General features: G+C 62.3%; 1 protein-coding gene across 3 annotated transcripts; it reads right to left on the bottom strand.

Moving 5' to 3' along the window:
- Nucleotides 1–12: 12 nt before the first annotated feature.
- LOC308068010 (rac GTPase-activating protein 1-like) lies at nt 13–5,489 on the bottom strand. 3 transcript variants are annotated; one of them, XM_080397852.1, is made up of 14 exons: nt 5,304–5,489; nt 4,979–5,181; nt 4,758–4,894; nt 4,535–4,613; nt 4,314–4,367; nt 3,619–3,696; nt 3,134–3,251; nt 2,084–2,859; nt 1,811–2,012; nt 1,633–1,738; nt 1,371–1,503; nt 1,191–1,293; nt 962–1,076; nt 13–887 (listed from the first exon to the last, which is right to left on the bottom strand). In XM_080397852.1, exons 1-14 carry the CDS (start codon nt 5,386–5,388, stop codon nt 836–838), a joined length of 2,241 nt encoding a protein of 746 aa, XP_080253978.1. In that variant the 5' UTR covers nt 5,389–5,489; the 3' UTR covers nt 13–835. The 3 variants fall into 3 exon arrangements, with proteins under 3 accessions (XP_080253978.1, XP_080253979.1, XP_080253977.1); XM_080397853.1 differs by having other exon boundaries at nt 3,134–3,248; XM_080397851.1 differs by having other exon boundaries at nt 4,758–5,181.
- Between the last annotated feature and the right edge of the window lie 19,787 nt (nt 5,490–25,276).

Here is a 25,276-nt window from a genome sequence, read left to right as displayed (position 1 = left end):
CCACCACCTCTGACTTGACTTTTAGTGTGGACAAAGGTTTCTCGGCTGCTGGGCTGCTTAGCCCTTGTTGTGTAATGCCCCTTCTCCCTAGGTGCCCCTTGTAGTGGCTGTCCCTTGTGCAGAGTTATCTGGGGAACAAGTCCTTTCTGGGCTCTTGCTCCATTACAGCCTCACCCAGCTTCCCCCTCTTGGGGGGAGAGCACCGTGCATCCAGCCCTGCTTGGGCTTCACAGCTCCAGCGCCAGGGCTGGAGGGGAGGAAAGAGTTAAAGGGGCTTCCACCGAGGTGCCAGGAAGTCTGGAAACGGTTTAAGGTTGTTCTGCCCTGAGCAGCGGCAGCTCTGATTAGTTGAGGCCAACATCTGGGCTGAAAGAGGGGCCTCCCGAATGCTGGCTCCAGGGCAGGGAGAGGAGGACTTCAGCTAGGGCTGGGGGCGGGGGGCTCTGCTTTGCCCTCCCCCTCTCTGCCCAGCAAAAGCAGGGGGTTTGGGAAAGTACTGCTCACCTTGCTGTCAGAACAGCTCGACTGCTGCCCAGCCAGGCTTCATCATGCCAGTGAGCCCCAAAACCTGGCACCTGGCAGCAGGAGGGGGGGGACAGACAGCAGCCACAGCCAGGCTTGGTTTACTGCAAACATTTAATACAAACCAGGCTGTAAGTACAATGCAGTGTCGCCAGCGGTGGCTGGCAGAGACAGCCCTGCTCCACCATCACTGGGGAAGCAAAGCAGGGCCTGGAGCTCAGCACCACCAGTCCGCAGGCAGCTAGCTACCTGGTCCTGCAGGCTTCACTCCTCTGGTGCCAGCTGCACGCCCCCAGGGAGCCACTGCTGCAGGCTACACCAGAGAAGGGAAGAACCGGCCCACCTTCTTCGGGGCTGGCCCCTGCCTTCGTGGGGAGAGAGATGAGTCAGGGGTGCAAAGCAAGCTCCCCTGCCCCCCCCCCCCCCAGGCAGCACTCACTGGGGCTGGACGGCCGTGCCCATGCAGCTCCGTAGGGTGCCAGGGAGGCAGCAGGTGCTGGCTGGGCTCAGCTGGCCTGGCTTGGGCTCAGAGGCAGTGGTGGGGCAGAATGGCTCTGCAGGACAGAGTGATGGGCTGGCTATCACACCCCAGCCCAGCTGCAGGCACCCAGGACCCTTCAGCAGCCACAGGGCAAGGGCAGGGAGGGGTCAAGGTTCCTGTGCCTCACCACAATCGTCCCCCGGCACTAGCGTCAGCACCAGGTTCTCCTTCTCCATCCCCACAAAGCCTCTCCAGAAGTCGGGTGGTAGAGCGAGGAGCCGAGCCACCACCTGGGCAGGGAGGGATGGAGGATGGGGATGCTGGCAGCACTCGGGGTACACACCCCATGCCTCGGTGACCCCCTCACCTTGCACTGTCGCGGTGTGTCCTCCATGATGGCGAGTGGTGTGGGGTTGGCTGAGCCATGTCCCACCAGTGTGGGACCAAACACACGGGACAGGTTGAGCACGTCCATCTTGCAGTCAGGGCTGTGTGACACCCTGCGAGGTGGGACAATGTGAGCCAAGGGGCCTTTCAGCCCACCTTCCCTGCTCTGGGGCACAGAGCCCGGGCAAGGGGCAGAGCACCAGGAGATGGGGACAGACCCCATGCTAGGATGAGCTCCTCACCTGAGCAGGTGCAGCATGAGGAAAGCCAGGGTGTCCCTGTTGGCTGGGGGCAGCTTGCTCACCACGTGGCGCAGGGCTGTGCCACAGGCAGCATCATCCGGGATGTCTGTGGTAGCACCAGGGAGCTGTGTTAGGGGAGGAGCAGCCCCTTCCCCCCCACCTCAGGACCCCGGCTCACCAGCAGCCTGAAGGAAGGCAGGATGGAGGCTGAAGGTGACCAGTGGCTCCTTGAGCCCCCGCAGAAAGTCCTTGAGCACCCCGCATACCACGTGGATGTCAGCCACGCTGCTGAGGGCGGGCAGCGTGCCCCCAGCTCGCAGCAGCCTCCGCTTCCACTCCCGCACCTGCTGCTCTGCGCCTGGCACCCGGTACAGCCCTGTCTGGGGCACAGGAAGAGGGGCTTAGTCCTGGAGGGACCCTGCCATCACTGCCCCCACTGCCCTGGGCCTACCTCGGTCAAGCCTCGCGTCTCCACCTCAGTCACACACTGCACCACCAGCGTGGGCACCAGGGGTGGTGTCAGGGGGGCAAAGTCTGCCAGCACACCCTGGGGAGGACAACAGTGACCCGGTCTGTGCCCGCTGTCCAGCCCCGGGCAGAGCCCCAGCAATCCAGCTGACAGCCCAGCAGCCCTACAGGGACACGGAGCAGCCCCCAAGCACCACTGTGTCCCACTCACCTCACAGGGCCAGGCGTGGCGGTAAGGCTGGGGCGTGCAGGCGATGGGGCACTGCTCCCGGCACTTGGGGTGCAGCAGCAGCTGGCACTGGCGGCACTTGATGACAGCCCTACCAAAGCGGATACGGGAGCCACAGACACCACATGGATCTGGACGGATCACCTGGAGAGGGCGAGCAGGGTCAGGAGCCCCCTTTCTTGCAGATACCACTCCACCTCCCCCAAACCAGCCCCCACTGCCTCCATCCATCCCCCGTGCAGGCAGAGCTGGGGTGAAGGGAATGAAGGAGAGCTTTGCGCCCCTCCACCCCCACGCCAGAACAACTCCCTCTGCCCAGCTCCTTTTTCCATAGCAGCTAAAAGGAGGGAGACACGCTGGGACACACACCATTTTGGAGGTGAATTGGTGCTGGGGTGGCGGGAGGCCCTGTGGAGGCAAGGGGAACGAGGCTGGCGCTGGCTGTCCCACAGAGCTGCCTTTGGCATGGCTCTCCCGCCCCAGGGCACGGCAGCCCAGATCCTTGCTGGTGTCCCACACAGTGGTCAGCTCTGCAGAGAGAGGAGGCAGTCAAGGGGACCCTGAAAGGCAAACTGGCCCAGCTACTGGCTGGGACATGGGAAGGCTTCCCACCTCGCAGGGAGCCCTGTGGCATCCCAGCTAGGCCGGGACAATGGCATTTGGCATGTCCAGAGGACCCTAGTACCCCCACGGTGGGGACAAGCATCCCCCAGCAGATCCCCTCCCTCCCCGGCGACGGCAGCACAAGGCTGGTCCCACACCACCACACCACCCACAAGCCCCCTCCTCAGCCCTTCCCATGACCTGCACGTGTGGAGACACGATGTCCCTGGCGAGAGCGGCGGCATGGCAGCGGAGCAGCAGGCAGGAGGCTGTCAGCAGGGACCTCGGCAGGAGGGGGCACGGGGGGTACACTCACCTGCTGAAATGGGGGGCAGTAAGAACATGCCTGGCTACAGTCCCATGGTGCTTCAACATCTTCCCACAAGCTCTGCTCTGCCCGCTCCCTGTCCTCCCTGAGGTCCTGCACAGCCTGGGATGCTGTCACCATGGGTATGGGGGGATACAGGCTGCAGGCCACCGGTCCAGCACAGAGAGGGACACTGTCCCCACCAGGACCAGGGTGATACAGGCTGGAGAGCACAGGCACCCAGAGGAGACAACTGAGCATCTCCAGATCCCACAGCACCCACAGACCTGCAGGCCTGAAGGCTGCAGCATTGCCTTCTGACACCAGGGTAGCCCATACACCGCATCCCTGCACAAGGTATGCTGGGGTCTCTACTCACAGTGTTGTGGGGTGCCACAGAAGAACGGTGCCGCTTTGCCACCACTACAGGGCCAATCTGAGGGGCCAGGGACACACGCTGGGAACAAAGAAGATGGGGTGAAGGGTAGGCAGAGACCTCCTCCTGGACTCTGCCCCGCATCCCAGAGCGCCCAAGCCAACCGGTCTCAGTTCCACCAAAGGTCCCAGTCTCACCCTGCCTCCCAGCATTGCCTGCCCCACATCAGGCACCATGGAGAACCCAGGCTCCCCACTTGGGTCAGAGCCAGCCCTAGGGCTGGGGGAGGCCAGGCCTGCAATGCAGAGGTGTGAGTGGAGCAGGGTGTGGGATGCCTGCACATGGGGATGAATTATTGAGGAGCCCAGCTAGGCCACAGTGGAGGGTAATGGAGTTTCTATTGATCGCGGAAGGTTTGCTGAGAGACTATGCTCCCAGCACAGCATCAATAAATTAAACCCCCTGCCAGGCTCCTTGCAACCTCCTGTGCTGAGATGGAGAAGTATCTGGGTATCCTAACCCTGCATGACCCAGGGCCAGCACCCCAGCCTGGGCCACACGCTGGGACCTGTGCGGGCAGAGGGTCCCGCAGGCACAGTGCAGGAGAGCAGAGAGGACCTAGGGGATCCTCACCCATGGAGGGGCAGGGACCCCACCACAGCACCCAGGACTGCCCCATCCCAGCATTTCCCTCATACCTGCCTCTCCTGGGCTTTGCGCTTCAGGGTCCGCACCACCGTCATATCAACACCCTGAAAGGCAGCAGGGAGGCTGGGGGCTGGCAGGGCCAGGGGCATCCCCAGCATCTGTCTGGCTCCAATGGCAGACCAGGGCAGCCCACCCCTAACCACGGTCATGCAAAGGGGCTTCCCCACACACATACAAACGGGGCAAAACTCCCAGCAGGGTCGCTCCTTACCACATCATCCTCAGTGCAGTCATAGCTGATGTCCGAGTGGGACAGGAGGGACTGGCATGACTCATCCACTACAGATGACCTGGGGAGCAAGCTGCGGGTCAGCCCAGCTGGGGCAACCCCTGCCCCAGCCAGCACCTGCTCACACGGCTGCTGCTGGCAGAGCTGAGGGAGAGCGGGGCACAGCCGAGCCCAGGGCTGCCCGAGGACCACCCGCCCCACTCACCTCCTGCCCTGTGCCAGGGCCACCCCGAGGCACCGGCCGGCCAGGGTGCTGAGGACAGAGCACTGCTCCCCACTCAGCACCCCGCTGCCCCATGGCTCCCGCATCAGGGTCTCAAAGACCAGCTGAAGTTTGCGCTCCTGCAAGCGAAACAGGGCAGCAGTGAGCAGGTTGGGGTCCCCGCAGCCAGCCCCAGGGGGTAGCCCTGCAGCCAGCCCCCGGACCTGCTTCTCCAGCTCAGCCTCTGCACGGTGCCGCTTCTTCATCTCCACCTCCACCTGCTTGCGGGCGTGCTTGAGCTTCACCTCCAGCGCCGCCCGCTCGGCCTCCACCCGCGCCAGCTGCTCGCGGGCCCGCCGCCCGTCCTGCTCCAGGCAGCAGCATCGCTGGCGCGTCGCCTCGAAGCACTGAGCAATCTGGATGTAGTCTGGGGACAGCACGAGTGGGTGGCCAGGCGGGCCGGGAGCCAGCCCCCCGCTCCCCCAGCCCCCACGGGCAGCATTGCGGGGGTGCTCGGGGCGCCCGGGCCGAGGGGCTGCGCGCACCCACCTTCCTCCGCGCCGCCGCCGAGCTCCAGCAGCTGCAGCGCCCGCTCCAGCCGGGCCAGGAGCCGCCCGCAGCGCTGCCTTAGCATTCCGCCGCCGTGGGACAGGATGGGACCCCCGCAGCCAGGCGGGACGGTCCCCCCGCTTCCCACCCCTCCCGGGCACCCCCAACGCCCGCCGCCGGGGCCCGCCGCGCGCACCCGGGACGGCGCAGGCTCCGGGGGCGAGGGGCCCTCCCGGCCGGCCTATGTGGGCCGGGGGCCGGGGTGGAGCCCGTCCCGGCTCCGCCTCCGCCTCTAGCCGCCACCGGAGCCCGACCCGCCGCCCCGACGGTTGCCGGCGCGGGGGAGCCCTCCGGGAGCCTTGGGCGCGGGGTGCCCCGGGTGCGGGGCGGCAGTGCTGGCTGCGGGGGTTCAGGGCGAGAGCCCGGGGCAGGGTGGGGGGGTCACCTTTGGGGAAGGGGTGCCCAGGCACCGGGGATACCTGATGGGAGCACTTGAGGGTGCAGGCGCAGTGGGTGCGGGGTGCTGTAGGGGTGCGGGGCCTTCGGGCGGGATGCCCGGGCGTGGGGTGCGCTGGGTGGTGCAGGGGTGCGGGGACGGCAGGGAGCTGGCTGCGACAGCGCTGCCCCCAGCCCCGCTCCGCAGGAGCGGCGTGGGTGGGAGCCGGAGGAGCCGGTGTCCTTGTCCGCTGTCCCCCACCGCTGCGCCCCGCATGCAAAGCGGCTGGCGGCGGGCGGGGGCGGTGGGGAACCCCCGCACCGGGGCTCCCGGCTGGGTCCGTGTCCTGCAGATGGAGCCACCTCCCCGCTTCAAAGCCCGGCCGCTGCCAGGGTGCTGTTGCCCCCCGGGCTCCCCAACCCAGGGGCTTCCCGGCGCAGCCCCCAGGCCCGGGCCCCCTCCCTGCTGCAGCCCCAGGCCCTGGGGGCCCTGCGTTCCCGCGGGGGCTCCGGCAGCTCCCCCTCTCCGCTGCCTGTCCCGACCTGCCGCGAATACCGAGAATAGCAGAGGGGCTGGCGGCAGGGCTGGGCACGCAAGCCCCTGCACGCACCCCCACACCCCCACCTACCCCCCACACACATCCACCCCCCAGGCCACTTGCCTGCCTTCACACCTCCCCAGCTGCCTCCGACCTGGAGAAGGGATTTTGCACCCCGTGGGCATGAGGTGGCAGGTCCCCCCCCTCCAGCACCCTGGTACCTCTCGGGGGCTGCTGTGGGTGTAACAGGCTCCTCTCCCCGTGCCAGTCCCTCACAGGGCCCAGGCAGTGACAAGTGAGGGGCGCGGGGGAGCACCCCCCACCTCCCAGGGATGTGTCTGAGGCACTTGGTGAGAATAGCCTGGGTTCATCCTGAGCTATAGGGTCCAGGTGGCACAGACCCCACTCCAAAGGCTGAACCTCATCAGGGTCACTGCTGGGCTGTGTGGTGCTGGGAATACTGGCTGGGATGCTTTCTGATGAGGTGCTGCTGCCCTGCCCCCCCCCCCCCCCCCCAGTCCCAAGGCAGGGTGCCCCTTGGGGACAGAGCCCGGCAGGGGTTGGGACAGGCTGGCAGCACCCCAGCAGGGCTGAGCTCCATGCTGTGCCACACGGGGAGCAGAGGGTGTTTCTCAGAGAAGCTCCTTCCTCCCAAGGTTGAATATGAGTCAGGTTTTGGAGCGACTTTAATTACTGCTGGATCAATAGGCTCGGCATGGCCAAGCAAAATCCAATCGCAGCCCCGGGGGCCTGCCTGCTCAGCCCTCCCTGCCTGCTCAGCCCTCCCTGCCCGCTCAGCCCTCCGCTGCCTGCTGGTGCTCCCTGGCTGTGGGTGCTCCCCAGCACCTGCCTGCCTGGCACCCAGCCCTGGGAGATGGGACCCCATCCTGCACATGGAGCCAACACCCCATTTGCTCAGCCCTAGCAGAGGACACGCATCCCCGGGGCAAGGCAGCAGATGGAGGTGCCCCAGCCCTGCAGGGCACAGCCGGTGCCACCCCAGGGGACCCACGCACCCCTTCGCCCCTTCGCTCACCATATAACACAGAGCAGATCTGTGGTCCCCAGATCGGTCCTGCACCCCAGGCACAAACCTGGGAGCTCCAAGGAGGGCATAGTGGCCCCAGCAGTGTACAGGCAGGTCCATGCCCGCCCAGGGACAGGAGGGGGGCACTTGCCAACCACCCTGTGTGTGTCCCCCAGCTGCTTCCCCCCTCCCAAGCCACCCTGGCTTGGCCAGGCATTGCATAAATAGCTGTTTGTGTCTCCACTCGGCCCCTGCGTGGGAAATAATATCGGCTGATGGAACATAATGCCCTGCTTCACATGTTCAATTTTATCATTTTCTGAGGCAGGCAATCTTCGTTTAAAGCTGAATGGGCTGGGGAATGTTAATGAAGCGCCGGCGCTGCTCTGCACCGCGCTTTATCTCTTCGAGAATAATTTGGGTGAGCTCGGAAATAGAGTTCCCAGTCCCAATTCAAGCGGCAGCAGCACCGCGTGCCGATAAAAGTGTAATTCCTGGCCAGCGCATGGCCCTGAATACATGACAACTTAACCCTTGGGGCCCCACAGGGAAGGTGCTGGCCACAGCTGCCTGCCTGCATCAGGCCCAGCTGCCCTGCGTGCCCAGCTCTCAGCCCGGGCAGGATGGGGTCTATCACTCCCGCTCGCCTGGGCCATGGAGCGAAGTGTGCAGCTTGGGGAGGCGAGATAAGAGGGCAGCAGCAGTGCTGGAGGAAATCAGTCTCCCTGGACAGACAGGACCCCACAGGCGGATGGATCTGTCGCAGCGCCAGCCTGCAGGATGCCTGGGGATGGGGGCTCTGCTGGGAGAGGGATGCCCTAGATCGAGGGATACCCAGGCAATGGGGGTCATGGAGGGATGGGGAGAGGCAAGGGGGTAGGAGCTGAGCTGGAAGACCAGGCTGGAGGGAGAGGGCAGGGGACATGAGTCCAAGGGAGTAGCCCTGCATGAGCATCCCATCCCAGAGAGACTGGCAGAGCAGGGCAGGCGTTCATGGGCCAAGGGCACACACCTGCCCCAACAGCTGAGTGAGGGGCTCCCCTTTCCTGGACCCAAGTGCTGACTGAGGGGAGCAAGATGAATTTGCAGGAGATGTTTGCTGGTCTGCGGAAGGAGAAATGCAGGTTGGCAGGAGCAGGCACCTTGTGCCCCAAGAAGAAAGTCTTCAGTGGTCTGCCTGGTCCTGCTCTGTGCCTGGCCATGGGGCTCCCACTCCTGCTAGCCGTGGTCAGGACACAGGGTCCCTGTGGTCCCTGCACAGGGTGACTTGGGGCCCTACCCTCCTTGTTGTGTGCATAGCTCCCTTGGGCTCCAGATGCAGTGGATGGGTGTTCCCAGGGTAGCACAGCACCCTCCAAGCAATGGTCCCCCATGTCCTGAATCATCCCACTCCAAATATGCTGGGAAGAGGGTCTTGGCTCAGTGAGGGGTCAGCAGAGCCCTTTGGGCACCAGCCTGGGCCCCCTCTGGCAGGACAGCAAGTGAGTGCTGAGACAGACCCTTCCCCAGGGAATGAGCAGAGTGGGCAGGTTTCCAGCACCGTTAATCAGGGCTGCGAGAGCCGGGATTAATGTGCACTCCAAGGCTCTCCAGTCCCAGCTGTGATCCAGCCCTCTGCTCTCAGCCAGAGCCGCCTCCACCGCTGAATTATCAGCCTGAGTAATTAAGTGGAGAGCTTTGTTTTAATGCAGACATCTGATGCCTTCGCACCGAGGAGCACAACAACTGTCATGGGTGTTTATGCTCTGTGCAACACATCTGGCTCACAGGGAGAAAATCCATCTCTGCTGCTGTGCAAGATTAAAGGGAATGTGGCCTGGGTGCGGAGACAGAAGGGATGGCCTCGCAGCCAGCACGCCAGGCAGGATTTGTCCCTGAACATTGCCCCACCAGCTAGCTCCTCAGACCCTGCCAGCAGGAGACTGTGGTCCAGGGCTGCCCAGCAAAGCACGCATCCCCTCTGCTCCTCAGCACGCAAGGCAGCATAATACATTGTGAGATGAGGGATAATTATGGGCTGGGAGATAAATGGAAATAGGGCAAAATAAAACATGGGTTTATCTGAAGTAGATGGTGCCTGGCTCACCTGATACCTGCTGCTGATAAGAGAGCTGGCTTTCGGGGGGAGGAGGGATGCAGATCTCAAACCAGCTGCTGTGCGACGCAGAAAATAGTTGCTTTGCACAGATTAGCGGATTAGCACCAGTGTGAGAAGCTGGAAAGAGGCTGGTGCGGGAAGAAGCCAGGCTGCAGTGGGAGAGGAGATAGCGGGAAGGAGAGGCTGCTGCCCGGACCACTGCGGATGTGCCTCACTTAATAGCTTCCTCTATCACCCCAAAAGTGAGGGCCATGGGGGAATATGATGATGCCACAAAAACATAGGTCTTTTTCTCTCTGCGTGGTCCCCAAACCACTGGTGCTTTGCTCATCACACCCACTTGGGACATCTGAATGGTCTCACACGTATTTAGTGCCTTTCTTATGGAGCAGCTTGGCTGGCCAGGTGTTGGGGTGAGCTATACCTTCATGAGCCCCTTCTCCATCAGCTTCCCCTGGCATCTCGTGGCTCTGGGGACCCCATCACTTTGTGGGTGCTGTTGGCAGAGAGACTCCCTCGCTTTCTGCCCCATGGCGGGGCTAATTCCATGAGAGAGCCTGCCATCGCCTCTAGCCCCCAGCTCCTTGGCACTGCTGGGACAGGGGAAGGTGCTGTCAAAGCTGAAGGGGACAGCAAGAAGGACTCCTTGGTGAAGGGAAAGGCGGCTCCAGCCAGGAGTGTAACTGCTGCATGTGGTGCTCCCAGTGTGAGCATCAAAGGAACCCTGTCGGGAGAAACTGTTCTCAAGGAGAAACCTTGTGCTCCAGGTGGTTTCCAGGGGAAAAAAAACAACACTCTGGGCAGCTCCCCTGCTGAGAAAAATATGTCAGTATTTGGCCTGGGACCTCTGACCCTGCGCTGATCACGGCAAGGAGCAAATGCCATTGCGGTTGAGTGAAGCTGCCTGGCTGAGGCTTGTCCAGCTCCGAACACGTGGGCTGGCACAGCTCTGCTCCCAGGCAGGGCTGCCCGGGGCACCAGGCGCTGGGAGATGCTGCTCCTGGGCACAGGGACACTCGAGGGCCTTTGTCAAAATCTGATGACAGAAATGGAGCTAGGGAAGTTCGGACAAGTGACACAAAATCAGCCAGCTCTCAGGGAGCTCGGGGTAATTTGAGACTGGGAAATTCAAGCTGAAGCAGCAGGAGCCGTACGGCCACCTCCGGGCAAGCAGCCTGATTTATTGCCTGTATGAGCCGAAATTGCAGCCCATGCTGGGCAGAGAGGCAGGACCAGATCCCCCGCCTGGAGGCACTCATGGCAGAAGATCACAAATGCTGTGCAAAGGAGATGGACGGGAATGGCTTGAGACATCCCAGCCAGTCGTGCCTAGCTGGGCATGACAGCTGCTCACCCTCAGTGCCGCTTCCCAGCCAGAGCTCTGAAGGCAGAGCCCACGGCAGGAGCAGGAGAGCCCTGAAGCTGCAGGATGGCCCTGAGCACACAGAGGTGGTGGGCCTGAACAGATGGAGTGGGGGCACTGGGCTCTCTATGGGCACTGCCCCATAGGGCTGCATCCAGCTTGTCTGGATGCAACCCTGGTGCTCCTAGCACAGCCACCCTGGGAACCAGGTCACAGAGCGGGGGCTGTGGCACATTCACCTGGAGTGGGAGAAGAGGGGCTGCCCCTGCTGGTGCTGTGTACACCCATGTCACAGGATGCCACCATGCTCCTCCTCGTGCCCCAGCACCACCCTCGCTTCCTCAGCTGCACCCAGCCCAGGTGGGGGAAGTCTGTCCCTACCAACTGGAATTAATTCCCTGAGATGCTATATCAAATGATTCAGTAAAAGCCTGATATATCACACTTCTTGTCTCCTTTCCATCAATATATTTAGCAATTTTACCCCAAAGAGGCAATCAAATTGGACAGGGCAGATTTATTCTGTGTGAGCTCTGAGCACATCTTTATTGCTCCCTGTTCCCTTGCTCTTGAGGTCCTCAGAAGCACTTTTCTCTTAATATTTGTTCTGTTCTTTTACTAGGAATGAAGCTCTGTTGATGGGCAGTGATTGCCTGGGCTGCCCTGCCTTCCTGTGATGAAGATTGGTACCTTACCAGTGGCTGCCTCCCGTTACCCTGCTCTCCTGTCCTTCCTCAGCAACATTATTGACTAGGAAAGTTCATTAACAAACCTCTTAATGACTGCAGCCACACCAGCCCAGCCCACGACCCTAACCTCTCTCATGGTTTCCTTTGGTGGCTGATTGCAGGAGGAGACATTGCAGGATGTTTTCTGCATCTCCAGAGCCACGTGGATGCCTGAGCCACTTCTGAAACCCTGCTGACTCCCCTTGCCAGCAGATGCTGTCCCTGCATGGGCTCTCATGCCTCCTGTTTTTGGGGACTGACCACTCCAGGCAGGCTGTGTTGGCCAGGCAGTGCAGGGGAGGTCTAGGTCACCGGTGGTGGAGAGCTTTTGGGGGTTCCTGGGAGCATCCCTGAGGCCGCCCGGCCCCTGGCAGCGCTCCGTGTGCCGGTGTTTGCTGTGCTGCCTGCTGTCCCAGCGCCGGCAGCCTTGTGAGCCAGGCTGGCACCAAGCCAAGGCGATGCCGGGATTAGGCACTGCCTCCTACAAATGAGCTGTTAATTATCATAATCTGGTAATTGAGAAAAATCTAATTATGCAAAGCTAATGGATTTAGAGCTGTGCTGGGGAGCACAGGCCAGGGGAGCGCAGCTGGGCAGGGCCAGCATTGCCGGCACCGGGGCCTTGTGGTGCCTTTTGCTCTACTCTGGGGCCCTGCTGGGCGCCTGGCCAGGTCCAAGCGTCCACAGGAGAGAGCCCAGCCCTCTTGCTTTCTTCCAGCCTCACAGAGCCTAGACACTACCTCCTCCCTGTGCCCAGGCATCCTTGCCTCCGATTTCCCCATCTGCCCTCCCAGGAGGGAGATGCGCCCAGTGTCGGGAACAGCATGGGGGATGCAGTCCCTCCTCCCAGCTTGGGCAACCTCCCCCATCCTGACCTGTCTCGTCCAGCCCCATGGACACAGCTCTGCTCCGCAGCTCCTTTGCTCCCACTGCCAGCAAAACGGCGCTGTGCGATCTACCCAGGTGGGGGTGTGTGTGGCAAGCCTGGTAGGGAACAGCAGTATCTTTTACTAGACTGAGATGGTTCAGAAAGGGAGACAAGCTTTTGGGCACACAGGTGCTTCTCAGTGCTCACAAGCAACTGTTTTCCTCAGCTATATTGCTGGCCTCGTAAAAGATTTTGCCTCTTCCTGTGCACCTCAAGGACAAGGGATGCTGAGCTGCAGCAGACCCAGCACCGCACCAGAGCTCCTGGCCTTAAGACACCATGCTGGAGAGCCTGGCAGCATCCCCATGGTGGCATGCAGGTGGTACCAGCACCCAGCACTCCCCTGGGGTCTGTGTCACTGCCCTGCTAGTGGCCTGCCACCTCCCACCTTTGCCCTGTGCTCACGGGAGCCTGACCCCTCGCAGCTTTTGGGGAGCTCAAAGGAGGTGCTTGGGTCCAAGGGTGCAGGAGCTGTGACAAGAGTGACACTTGGCACCTCGAATCCTTGGCCAGCCCAATGTCTCAGAACTGTGCTTCTGCAAGGCTGGTGCAGGGTTTGGGGTCCCCCCACGTTCCCGTGGCCAAAGAACTGTTGCCCCTGAGTCATGCCTGCCCACTCACACCTTCGGAGCCCAGGCCATGCAGCCCTGCCTGGGCAGCTCCTACATGTCCTGGCAGGGGGATGTGAGGATTTTCCTACCCCTCCCTCCCTGGGGAGCCCACACTAAGTGCACAGAGATGGTGGAAGCGAGCAGGACTCTAGCTAATTGCCCGCACCCCCAGGGGACAAGCGGTGAGAGTGCCCCAAGCTTTCCAGGATGTTTCTGGCTCCGATTCCTGCAGGATGCGGCAATCGCTAAGTACATCTGTGGTCTGGGCACTCAGAGAGCTTCCCGCTCGGGCAGGGTGTGGGCAGCACCACGCCGTGCTGGTCCCACCCGGCACTGGCACACGCCGCCTGCCGCACAGCCCAACCCACCCACCCGTCACTGCCTGGTCATCTGCTCCTCAAACCGCCCCCAGCGCCTTGGGCTCAGCTGGAGAGGCAGAACCGGGCAGCAGCATGTGGCCAGAAGAAGCCGGGAGGCCCCCCCCATGCCCCTGGAGTCCCCCCCAGCCCTCAGCATCCCTTCCCGTGGGGGGCTGCCCTGCCAGGCACCCAGCATGTGATGCCCCGGTCCCGCAGCAGCACCCATGCAGCCTGGAGGAGTTCGCTGGCCGCTCCACCCTCCACGGCATCCAGCACATCTTCCGGCACCAGCGCTACACTGCCCGTAACCTGCTGTGGCTGCTGGCCTTCCTGGGCTCGCTGGCCCTCCTCATCCATGCCTATGCCAAATGCATGGGCTTGTACTTCCAGTACCCTCACAACACCCAGCTGGAGGAGGAGACGGAGCGCAACAAGACCTTCCCTGCCATCACTCTCTGCAACCTCAACCCTGCCCGCTTCTCACGGGTCTCTGGCCATGACCTGTACTGGGCAGGGGAGATGCTGGGTCTCCTGGATGGGGCTGGCCAGCCCTTGGTGCCAGAGGGAGCAGAGAGGAGCAGGCTGGAGGCCCTCCTGGGGACGCTGGCCATGACCAAGGAAGAAAAGAGCCACGCCTTTGACCTGGAGGAGTTTTATGGGCGCGTGGGCCACCAGCTGGACCTGGGCGAGATGCTTGTCCGCTGCACGTTCATCGATGAGGAGTGCAATGGCAGTGACTTCCAGACAGTAAGTGCCCAGTGGCAGGACATCCCGGGAGGCAGGGAGGGCTGTACATGGTCCCTGTGCTGGCACCCACAGCCCAGGACACTGATGGGGTACTGGCAAGGGGATCCTAGCCCCTGGTGACTGGGGATCAGGGAAGGGGAAAGCTGCCAAGGGCCGGTTTTTGCAGGCTGTTAGGCTGCCTGGTGTGACATGGGGTTTGCTGGGGGTGGGGCGGAGCCCTGTGCACAGCAAGGATGTGCTGAGCTGGGCTGGGGATGCTCCGGCAGGACTTGTGCCGTGAAACTAAGCTAAGAGGTGCCGGGAAAAGGTGGGCTGGGGACCCCAGCCCTGGAACTCAGTCAGCCTGGATCAGCCCCAGCAGTGGCAGGCTGTGATCTGCAGCCTTGCTCCAGCCTGACTGGGAAGCCTGGCTCCCTACCCTCCCGTGGACTCTGGGGGAGAGCCAGGTTCCCAAGGGCTTGTGGAGGGAAGGAAGGTAAATCCCTGCCTGGAGGGCTTTGGAAGGGAGCAAGGCATATTCCATTTTAGCAGAGCAGGGACCAGGGGATGGGCTGTATCCAGGCAGTAGCATAAGAGAGCAGAGGGAGGCACAATCCTGCCCTCCCAGCCAGCACTGGGATTTGCCTGCAGGCACCAGCACAGGGAGGTGACCTAACTGTAGTGTTATCGGAGCTGGAAGAACTACAAAAGCTTATGAAAGTCCCAGTGATGGATGCCATACAAACGCCCTTGCCTCAGATGCTTAGCGCAGGTTTGTTTACACAATCCCAGCTCGGTCAAGGGCGAGAGAGAGCCACAGTCCCATTGCACAGGTCCAGGGAGCCACCTGAGCCCTGCTGGGGTGGGGAAAGCTGGCACACAGGGGCAGAACCAGACAGGGCTGTGTGAGGCCAGCACCCCACACGGGAAGCTGGCACCCCAGCCCTGCTGTGCTTCTGGCTGGTGGGCAGCCTGGGGCACCGAGCTGGCACCCGCTGCCATGCTGGGCTGTCCTGGCTTGGCAGATGCAGAGCTGTGAGCTGGGAGGGTCCCTGATTTAGCGTGATGGCTCCACTCATCACACAAATGAGAACAAAGCAGGGCTGCCATGCAGGGCCCTGCGGCCAGGTGTGGGGCAGCTGGCGGGAGACACAGCCACCCACCAGGCGGGTGTTGGCGAAGGGGGACCCGCAGCCGCCGGCGTGGGCCAGCTCATGCGGGGCCATGGCCTTTACCACAGCTGAGCTCCTGCCACTGTGCCACCCTCCATGGTCTCCCCACAAGCTGTGGAGAGCCCGGTGCCCAGCCAGATGCCGCAGGGCTTGGGCACATGTTAGCCCGCTGCATCGGAGCCAGGCAGGCATTGCGCAGGGTTGCAGGCAGGGCAGAGGCAATGCCCAAGAGGGAACCACCTCCTCCCTCCTGCTTCTTTGCTCCTGAGTCAACAGCTGAGGATTACGGGGCTGTAAACAAGGGGATCAATGGTGCTGATGGGAACATTTCCTAGTAATAGCTCGGCCTGTAAAACACAGATCAGGGGGAGGAAGGGGAGGCTCTGCTCTCACAGCTGTTAACCCTTCCCACCTGCAGCCATGCGCTGGCTTCTTGGTGGTGAGGGCTTGGCCTGGGGCTCACTGGGGCTGGGCTGGGTGCTCCGGGCCAGGCAAGTGCTGGGTGCTGCTGTGCCCCAGGGGCAAAAGTGCCAGCAGCTCACAGGGCTGTTGCCATCCTGGGGACCTGGGTGACCAGCTGCAGGCCAGGCTGCTGTGCCTTGGCTGGGACAGGCACCCTGAGCTGCTGGTCACATGGCAAGGTCAATGTCTGCTTGGTGGTGGGATGCAAAGCCAGCAATGCTGGAGGAGGTGTCCTGACCTCTGTGACTGAGGGGCAGCTGGCCTGTGCTGCTTGGAGATGGTTGTGAAGAGGCAAGTGCCATCGAAGGAGGAGCTGCCAGCACTGATGGGAAACGTTAATGCCGTCGTAGAAGGATACTCAGCTCTCCTCTGTGGTGCTTGGGAAGACAGGGGCTGCTGCAGGCAGATGGAGAGGTGGGAGCAGCCACTGCGGCATTCCCTGGCTCCTGAGCAGGGCAGAGAGTGCTGCCAGCCCAGGCTGCAGGGCTTCAGATGGGTGAAGAAGCCTCTTTCTGCTGGTTGCAGGGAAGGGTGCCCATGTGGATTTCCTTCACCTTCCTTGGGCATCTCCCAGGGCACCTCTGCTGGGGATTCCAGCCCTGCCTATTCTCTTCACTACCATACCCCTAGGAGGAATGAGTACTCCAGCAGGCTCCAGGCTCAGGCACCAGCCCTGCCCCGAGCTTACCCTCCTTCTCATGCCACAGCTGCCCACCTTGCTGCCTGCCACCCTGCTGCCCACATCCATGCGCAGGCAGCCCTGAGCACACCACAACCCTGGCCCACACACCTCCCTGCCCCATCGCTCTAGCATCGATGTCTGCATGTGCCCTGCACGTAACCCTGCCTCCGTGGGACTCCCTGTCACTAGTGCTGGGACACTGCCCTGCAGGCACACAGCCACACAGCTGCATGCCACATGCTGTCCCTACAGCCTAAGCAGGACAGTGGCTGGTGAGTACCTGGCACTCAAATGGATGCCTGTATCCCTCAGTGGACACAGCCTGGTCACGGTGCCCTCTACTCACTCTGCTCAGGGCTGGCAGGTAAATGTCAGCTTATTTTTATCTGCTCCCCCATGGGGCAGCTGTTTCTTCCATTTGGCTGAGCAGATGTACCTCCATTTCCCATCCCGCTGGGGACCAGGGTTAATCTCCCTTAAATTCACCTTCCCCGCTTCCCGGAGCTGCCCTCCCTGGGGCTGAGCAGTGGGGGATCACAGACTAATCCTCCTGAAATGAGCCGGGCTGCGGTGGGCTCTCACCATCACAACGCGGCGGCTTCTGAGAACATCACCTGCGGGTGGGGAAGGCCAGCTCCCCCATCCTGGCTGACAGGGGCTGCCTCCTGCCCACAGCTGAGGCAGGCTGCACGGGGCCGGGCGGGCTGTGGAGGATGGAGAAAGCACTGAGGTCAAGCAGGGATGTGTTACGGGGTTTGCTTGGTGCTGGCTCACTGTGGGGCTGGGGACACGGGACTTGGAGGGTGACCCAGGCAGCACTGAACAGCATCAATGCAATGCGTAGCCAGCAGCACAGGTAACGGGGCTGCAGCTGAAACACCTCTGGTGAGCACGATCTGTGTAATTATATCTGTTTCTAGGGGTTTTCCTGGCCAGCGCAGCCTGAGATGCTGCCGAGGGGCTGGCGTGGTGGCCGCAGCCACGCACTGAGTGATGGTGTGTGTAATAGCAGGGCTGGCAGGTAATAGCAGCCTTGGAGTCCACCAATAACCCTGCTTTCTGACTGATGCTGCCCTCCCCTCTCCTGGCACAGCAGGTGATTAGTCACAGCAAAGCTTGCCACCTTCCCCACCGTGCTGGTACTGGTAGCGCCAGAGCTTTTGGTGGCACCAGTGCAGGTCACCCAGGCACCCTCACCTTCCTTCACTCCCACCTCTGTGCTTCAAATGTGAGGGGGTATTTTGGTGTTCTATTAATGGATTTACCTCCTTAAATTATTATTCAGAATCTATAGCCAGAGCTGCCAGTGTAACAACAGACTTTCTCAGGAATCGGTCTGTGATTCTTCACAGGAGATTGGGGGCAGCAGGGAGGGTGGGGGGAGAGCTGGCTGGGCTGAGGGCACAGCACAGGGCTGGGCATGGGGGGCAGCATAGTGTGGGGCTCCCCAGGTACCCTGCTCACCTGCCACCTCTGCTGAGCTGTCTCAGGATGATGCTCTCAGTGCTTTTCCTCTGTGAATGCCAAGCCCAGGCCCTTCCTTCCCGGCTGTCAGGTGCCAGCAGACCCTGGGCAGCCAGCGGGGATGGCACCGCTATCTCTGCCGCCCAGCCGCTGCCTGCCTGCTCGCACCCAGCTGCCTGCGGGAGCATCTGTGCTCGAGCTCACCTCTGTGAATTATTTAAAGCTTCCCCGGGTGCAGCAGGAAGACAATAATGTCGGAACCAGGGATGGATGGGGAGCTGGAGGTGTGGGGCAGCCAGTGGGGAGCTGTTTCTGTCAGTGCTTGGGGTCTGTGCCACCTCCTGGACAGGCCCCTCTGCAGCCAGGCTGGCTTTGGGGACGGGGCTGACCCCACCAGAGGAGCTGGCATGGGGCTACAACACTGGAGCTGGCAGAGGAGATGTGACCAACACAGGAGAGGAGCGTATTGCCCCTGCCCATGAACACCCAGGACTACCCCCAGGGGTGCGGGCAGGCAGATCATGCCCGCAGGCAGGGAGCTGAGGCAGGCAGAAGCGGCAGGGCCAGGCAAGGTGCCCTGGTGCGGGGAGGGCAGGAGGGGCCGCGCAGGTGGGGGAGCCCCAGGTCCTCTCAAGGCTGATTGCGGATCCGCCTGGCAGGGGATGCGGAACCAGCCGAAATAGCGGATTTAATTATCTCCGTGGAGCAGCGGGAAACCAGCAAGTGGGGAGGGGGTGGTGGGTACACGGGGACGGGGAGTCTCAGAGGGGGGCCAGTAAGGGCTTGATCTAGCAGGGCCATGCCCCCCACAGCAGCCACCCACTGCTCCCACGCCAAGTCCCCTCTCCCACCTCCCCTGCAGGAGGGGCACAGCCCTGTGCTGCAAAGCCACCCCCCTAGTCAGGGTACCCACGCAGTGCTGGGGACCCCTCGGCCATGCACTCCCCTGCAGCCCCCTCCCCAGCCCCAGCCCTGCTCAGTATGCTGCACGCTCCCTCTGGGCACTGGGCAGGAACTCTTCATTTCACACATCGTTTCCTGCTGCTGCTGCAGAGCCACCTGCAGTCCCACCCCTTTCCCCCCTCGGCTGCCCCCCATTTCCACCTCCTCAGCATCAGCCCCTCAGCTGGCCCTGGGACTGCTCGGTGCACACCGATGTCTGTGTGCCCTGGGCACCGCCCGTGGCTACCACACCCTGTTTGTCCCTGGGCACCGTCCCTTTGTCACCACCTGCCCTCCCTGTACACTCAGCACTAATCCCTGGCACCATGCCCCATCCCCTCCGTGCTGTCCCCTTATCACTGCCTGCCATCCCTGTCCCCTTGGCTTCTCCAGTCCTCCCCCCTCTCCTCCCCCCCGGGCTTGGTCCCTCTCCTTGCCAACAGATGCTCCCCATTGCCAACCCAGCCAAATCACCCCTGCCTGCCCTGTGCTGAGCCCTGGCTGGGAAAATCCTGCCATCCTCCCAAGAGATGGGCCCTGGCATCCCAGCCAGCCTGGGCTGGGGGTGCTCCTTGTTGCCCTGGCTGCTGCAGCACTGAGGTGTGCCTGGACACGGGGGCTCGCAGGTTTGGAAGAGTTAACAGGCAGGGCTGGCTTGCCCACCTCACCAGGCAGCCAGGCAGCAGGGGCTGGGAGGTGAGGGAGCGGCAAGAGAAACCGGGAGTGATCAATACCGTGTGCTGGAGCCGCGCACAAATCGCAGCTCGGGACCATAAATCTCCCTCTCGTCACAGGCGATGAGGCTGAGAGGGGAGCTTATCTCCCAGCCACCGCTGCCAGCCCTTCCTCCCACACGTGCCCCACCGCACGCCGCTGCGGGACCGCCGAGCCAGCCGGGAGCGGCAGCCGCCCGCCCTGCCAGGACCCCCTGGCCCTGCAGGGGCCGGTGGGGCAGCGGTGGGGGGGCTGGCAGCTCACGGCTGCGGGTATAGCCGGGCTACATCCCCGGGGAGTGCCTTTGTGGGAGCAGGCGCGCGGGTTCAGCCGAGGGCTGGAGGCCAGGGTGATGGGCTGGCTCTGGAGGAGACATCCCAGCTCGGCTGAGGCAGCCCTGGCTCTCTGGCTGCTCCTGCCAGCCACCTGGGATGAACCACCCCGAGGTGAGTGTCTCCTGCCGGCCCCCCTGGCCTCGGCCACCTTGGCAGCAGGGCTCAGCAGCAGCATCTGCCGCTCTTCCTCACCCACCCCTCAACACAGCGGTGGGGCTGCGGCTGCTCAACTTTCTGCAAGGGAAGCGCAGCATGGGGGGACGTCCAAGGGCTTGGGGAGGGACAGACAACACCAGGGGCTCAGCAGGGTCCCCAGGAGTGATTCCAGTGTTCCATGTGTTCCTTTCCAAGCCAGATGCTGGCTGATCCCCATCAGAGCACCAGACGCTCCAGGCAGGCTCGGACCATGGGCACGTGGCAAGCAGCCTGCCACTGGCGTCTGGCCGGGATCAGTTTAATCCGTCCAACCCGAGGAAATCCAGCTCAGCCAGTTCTGGAAAGCACTAGCACCTGGAGCAGCAGGCAGGCAGGCTGTGCTCACAGCCCCATCCCAACCCTGGCCAGCCTCCAGCTGTCCCGGTACGGCATGGTTGGTCGCTTGCTGGAGCTGAGGTTAGGCCAGAGCTGCTCTCGCTGCAGCTGGCTCCGTGCAGGCCGGCTGCTGCCCTGAGCATCCCCCAGCTCAGCCAGCACACGTCCTTGTGCCCAGAGGAGGGCACACATGCTGCCGCTTGCACTGGTGCATGCAAGCCCTGTCTGGCAGAAGCCCCAAAGCCCAGTCCTGTGCAGGCAGCGCTGGGCACTGGTGCCCTGGCCAGGGGAGGACAAGGACCCATCACTGGGTGCTGCTCAGACCCAAGCAGAAGGCAGTTCTGGCTGCCAGGGGCTGCCAAGAGCCTGGGCTGGCATGGGTGATGTGTCACTAGCCCAATGTGGCATTAGCCATGAGCTGAGCCCCCGAAGCAGGCAGGGCTGGATGCCAGGACCCTGTGCCTCCCCAGGATCTCCCAACCAAGCCTGCCCAGGAGCAAAGAGCTGTGCAGTCAGCAGCTGAGCCAGGATTGATTTATTGATCTGGCTTCCATAGGGGCGGGAGCTGGGAGGGGCTTGGGCTTTGATCAACCTCCCGCAGATGAGGCAGACGTCAAAGGCTGGTGGGTGGGCAGTGGTGGACTCTCTCTAGGACAGTGGGGAAATCTGGTTCCTGTCCTGCTGGGCACAGCCTGTGCTGGTGGCCCAGATGCCCATGGGGAGCTGGGGCTGGGCTTGGGCAGCCAGAACCAGTGTCCCCACCCTTTCTGGTGGTGCTGGGGAGAGGAAAGGGCTGGCAGGGACCCAGGCATCCCTTGATGAAGCTGATCCCTAGGGAGGCAGGGGGTGCCATGAGCAACCAGCCTCCCTCTGTGCTGCTGGCACTGGGGCATCCGTCATCCCTGGGAGTAACAGCAGATTGGACTGCAGCTGCATCCCAGGGGATGACGGGCAGTGGCATTGGGCAGCACGGGTCCCAGGGCTGTGCCCAGCTCTGCCCTGAGGGTGGAGGAGTGGGAGAGGTGAAGGGAGCAGGGCAGATGTTAGTGCAGCTGCTAAGCAAGGGTGACAGGTGGGATAAATGAGCACGGGCTCTCCAGGGGCCAGTAAATTAGAATCAATAGGAAGCAGGAATAATTTATTTGTTTGATATCGCCTGTTAATTAACTGGGCTGATGTGTGTGATGGGGAGTGGAATGAACCCCTCCACCCGCTCAGCTGGTGCCTCTCTGTGGGGCTGGGAATGGTATGGGGAAGTCCCATCCCCAGCACCACAGCATCCGTCCCTGCTCTCAGCAGTGGAGCAGGACAGGGACAGGAGGGCATGGCGTGTGAGAACTCCCTGCGATGGCCTGACTGCCTGTGACAGTGCACAAGGTGGGGAAGGGATCATGCATGGGGATGCTGCGTGACTGGAGGGCCAGCATTCCTGGTTCCCAGCATCAACGGTCCCCTGGCTCAGCATCCCCTCCCTGCCCTGGGATGCTGCAGAGATCAGGGGCTTGGGGCTGCAGGCACTGCCAGACCTTGGCTCCTGCACCTCCCTGGCTGCTGGAGCACCAGTGTGGGCCATGTGCACATCGCTAGCAGAGCGTCCCTCCAACTGAGGCCACCTCTGCAGGCTGCCTCCACATCCTCCCTCATCTGCTCTGTCCCCAGAGCAGCTGGTGGCCACCCTGGCAGGGTGGCTGGCTGGGCACTTGCCCACGTGTTGCCTGCGCTCCCAGCACACGTCCTTGGCTCTGCTTCGCCCGCATCCTGCTGGACTAGCATGTGTCCTTGGCAGCTCTGGTGAGAACAGATGCAAGCACAGCTGGCTGGAGATGTGTCCCAAGGCAGCTGCACCCTTGCCGGGGTGCAGGCACAGAGCCGTCCCCAGGCCCCTGCCAGCGGGGTGCTAGCCTGCCCCTGCTCCAAGGTCCTGCCTCAGCCCTCTGGCCCCGGGCAGCACTATCACCTCCCTCTGTTTTTTTTTTTAAAGAATAACATTTCTGCTAAATACTTTAATCAGATTAGTAGCAGTGTGTCTGCAGTGCTGTTAAATCAATGCTCCCCAACACATCTCGGCGGCTAGAAATCAATTACTGTTTAAGCCGTGCCTTGGTCCCTGGCCTGCGATCAATATGGGAGATGTATTACTCTCCCAGAGTCTTTCCCACTAAAACCCTTTCATTTGTATAACAGGAGCTCAGGCAATATGCTGGTGCCCTCCCCTCCCGCCTGTTTGCTGGGGACCAGGCAGCCCCATCCCAGCCCTGTGCTGGACAGCTGCTAGGGATTAGCTGGCTCAGGGGCTCTGTGCCACCAAGTTGGGACAGTCCCTGCTCCATGGGGAGATGTGCAAGACCGGGTGTCTCGAGCCCCCATGGCTTCCTGGCCCCTGCTCCAGTGTGGCTGGATCCCCTGCCTGCCCCAATGCCTGCTGCCCTGGTTTCTGCCCATCACTGCATCCTTGACCAGGGCACTGTCAGACCCAGACATCTCACAGAGAGGGTAGTGCACCACCACTGCCCCTTGTGCCCCTGCCCATTCCCCAGAGCTTAGCCCCCCTGCAGCCCCCTCTTTCTACAGGGCTTTTTACCCCCTCCTCCATCCTTGTCCCATAATTTGGAGAGTGAGCTCCATTATTCATGATAAGGATCTTTAATTAGCTGTGAATATTAACAACTTACTCTGTAATTAATCATGCTTTGCATGCTGGGGAGAGGGTAGCTCCTACCACCACCATGGCTAAGTATGGGTGGGGAGAACCGCTCCAGCAACAGGGGCAGCTCTGGGGTTTCACCCCATCCCAGGTGAGATGAGAGGCAGGGGGCAGGTGGCATGGGGTGCTGAGCTGAGACCCTGCATGTGGGGCAGGTGCCACCAGCCTGTCCTACAGCTTTGGGGTTGGCACACCTACCTGCGCCATGGTGGAGAGGAACTGGCCCTCCATAAACACACTGGCAGCTTCCCAGCTGGGGGTCCAGCCTCCCACCCCAGGCCAGGGCTGAGGGGTGCTGTGAAGCACAGCGGGGTGCTGCCTCCCACCCTGCTCCCTGCCCCAGTCCTGCTTCAATCTGGACTGTGCTGGAATCATATCCCCCCGCCCAGCTCCTGGAGGTGCTGGGTGAGGGATGAAAAGTGGCTTTCAAGGTATCACGTCTTCTTCTGCCCCATGCAGTAGGCTCCGGCAGGCTCCAGGCTGTGTTCTGCCTGGGGACGGCTGAGCCAAAGCACCTGCCTGTGCACGGCAGGTCTGCATCTGCCAAATCGCAGCCTCACCCCTATGCAGCTGCAGGTACCCTGCCTGAAGCAGGCAGGCATCGTCCTGCCTGCACATCGCCTCACAGCTCCTGCTGGCAGGAAATTTGCACAGTCCCAAGTCCTGCCTGGCTGCCGCAGATGCGGCTCCCACCTTCCCTGCACCAAGGGGAAAATGGAGGCACTGGGGCTGGCAGTGCAGGGAGAGCCCCCACGCCAGTATCATACGCCTGTCCCCATTCTGGCATGACAGGGACGTTCCAAGTGCTGGGTGGGATGCCAGGGCTGGCTGCCCCAGCTGCCCTGGCGGCGGGTGGTGAGCGCAGGCGCCTGCTGCCCGCTGGATTCCCCTGCCTGCCCACGCCAAGCGCTCCCACGAGGGCAGAGTTTGCTTAAACAGAGACAGATTTAACTATTTCCATTACAGCTAAATGATGAGGCCCATAAACTTTATGGCTCCGTGCGCGCAAGAGCAGCTCTAATGGCCTTCGCCATCTGGAGGAGACAGCTCCACGGGGGACCCGCCGCCCGCCCACCGCCAGGACCTGCGCGCCGAGCCAGCACCTTCCCGGCACCAGCAGTGGCGTAGGTCTGCCAGCACCGGTGGGTGGTGTGATGCCACCGGTGCTCCGTGCAGGGCTGGCTGTGTTTGACCCTGCTGTGATCCTGCCATGAAGCAGATGAGCTGGATGTGGAGGTGGCCCAGTTAACACTAGTGCCTGTAGGGGTCCGCAGCCCCACCTGCATCCACACTGCAGCAGGGTGATGGGAGGGCACCCCGGGTGCCTCTTCTCCCGTTTGCCCCACTGCTCTGTGGGGGTGGGCTGGGGGTAGCTACTTGCTTTGGTCCTGCCTGCACCTCCAAATGCTGTGGCCTTCACCGCGCTCCCTGCCACTTCTGCGCTGGTGCCATGCCACAGGATGCGTTGCTGGCAAGCGCAGGCAGGCTGCCCGGCGAGGCTCTGTGCTCTGCCCGCCCGGCGCCCTTCCTGCTGCCCCTGCTGATTGTGGAGGGAGCGCAGGGGGGCTGTGGGGTGCCAGGACTTATGGCGGTATCGACGTGATCCATACAGGGATGCTGCTGGGCTGGCAGTCCGGGCAGGGTTCTGTGGGCACAGCCCTCTCCTCTGGAGGGGTGGAGGGACAGACAGGTGTAGGTGAGGACTCACAAACCATTGCTTCCATGCTGCTGATCTCTGATTTTTTGTGGCTTCCCATGGCAGCACCCCCACGGTGCAGAGCATTCCCCCATGATCGTGGGCTAGGCTTGCTGTGGGGCAGCAGGACTAGTGGGTGCGTGGCCGCATGGCCACTGCTGGCCAGGGCAGAAGGGCTCTGGGGCTGCCAGCTGCTGGCTCTGTGCTGCGAGTGAGGGCTGCTGGCACGGTGCTGCAGCAGAGGATTAGGTTTGGTGCAGGAGAGCCAGGCAAGATGCTTTGAAGTCTCATGAATATGAATCAGTGGCTTGGGGCGGGAGTGGAGGGTCTACAGCTAATCTCTCCCTTGCCATGGTGACAGGTGTGACAAACATCATGGTGGCCAGGAGGCGGAGGGCAGAGAGCCGGCGGGGGACAAGGGATGGGGCTGTGCTGCTGGCACGAAGGTCATCCCTGG

The sequence above is a fragment of the Falco punctatus genome, assembly GCF_963210335.1.
Source record: "Falco punctatus genome assembly, chromosome: 8".
NCBI classification, from domain to species: domain Eukaryota; kingdom Metazoa; phylum Chordata; class Aves; order Falconiformes; family Falconidae; genus Falco; species Falco punctatus.
The sequence above is the reverse complement of the archived record's forward strand: the minus strand, read 5'-3'. Positions and strand labels throughout refer to the sequence as shown.

Bases quoted from the DNA above. Each gene is read 5' to 3' on its own strand.
- LOC308068010 (XM_080397851.1), bottom strand. From the start codon at position 5,388: ATGCTAAGGCAGCGCTGCGGGCGGCTCCTGGCCCGGCTGGAGCGGGCG. The intron at 1,294-1,370 runs GTGAGGGGGTCA...CTCCCTGCCCAG, and splicing joins ACACACCGCGACAGTGCAAG to GTGGTGGCTCGGCTCCTCGC. The intron at 1,077-1,190 runs GTGAGGCACAGG...TCTGTCCTGCAG, and splicing joins AGTGCCGGGGGACGATTGTG to AGCCATTCTGCCCCACCACT.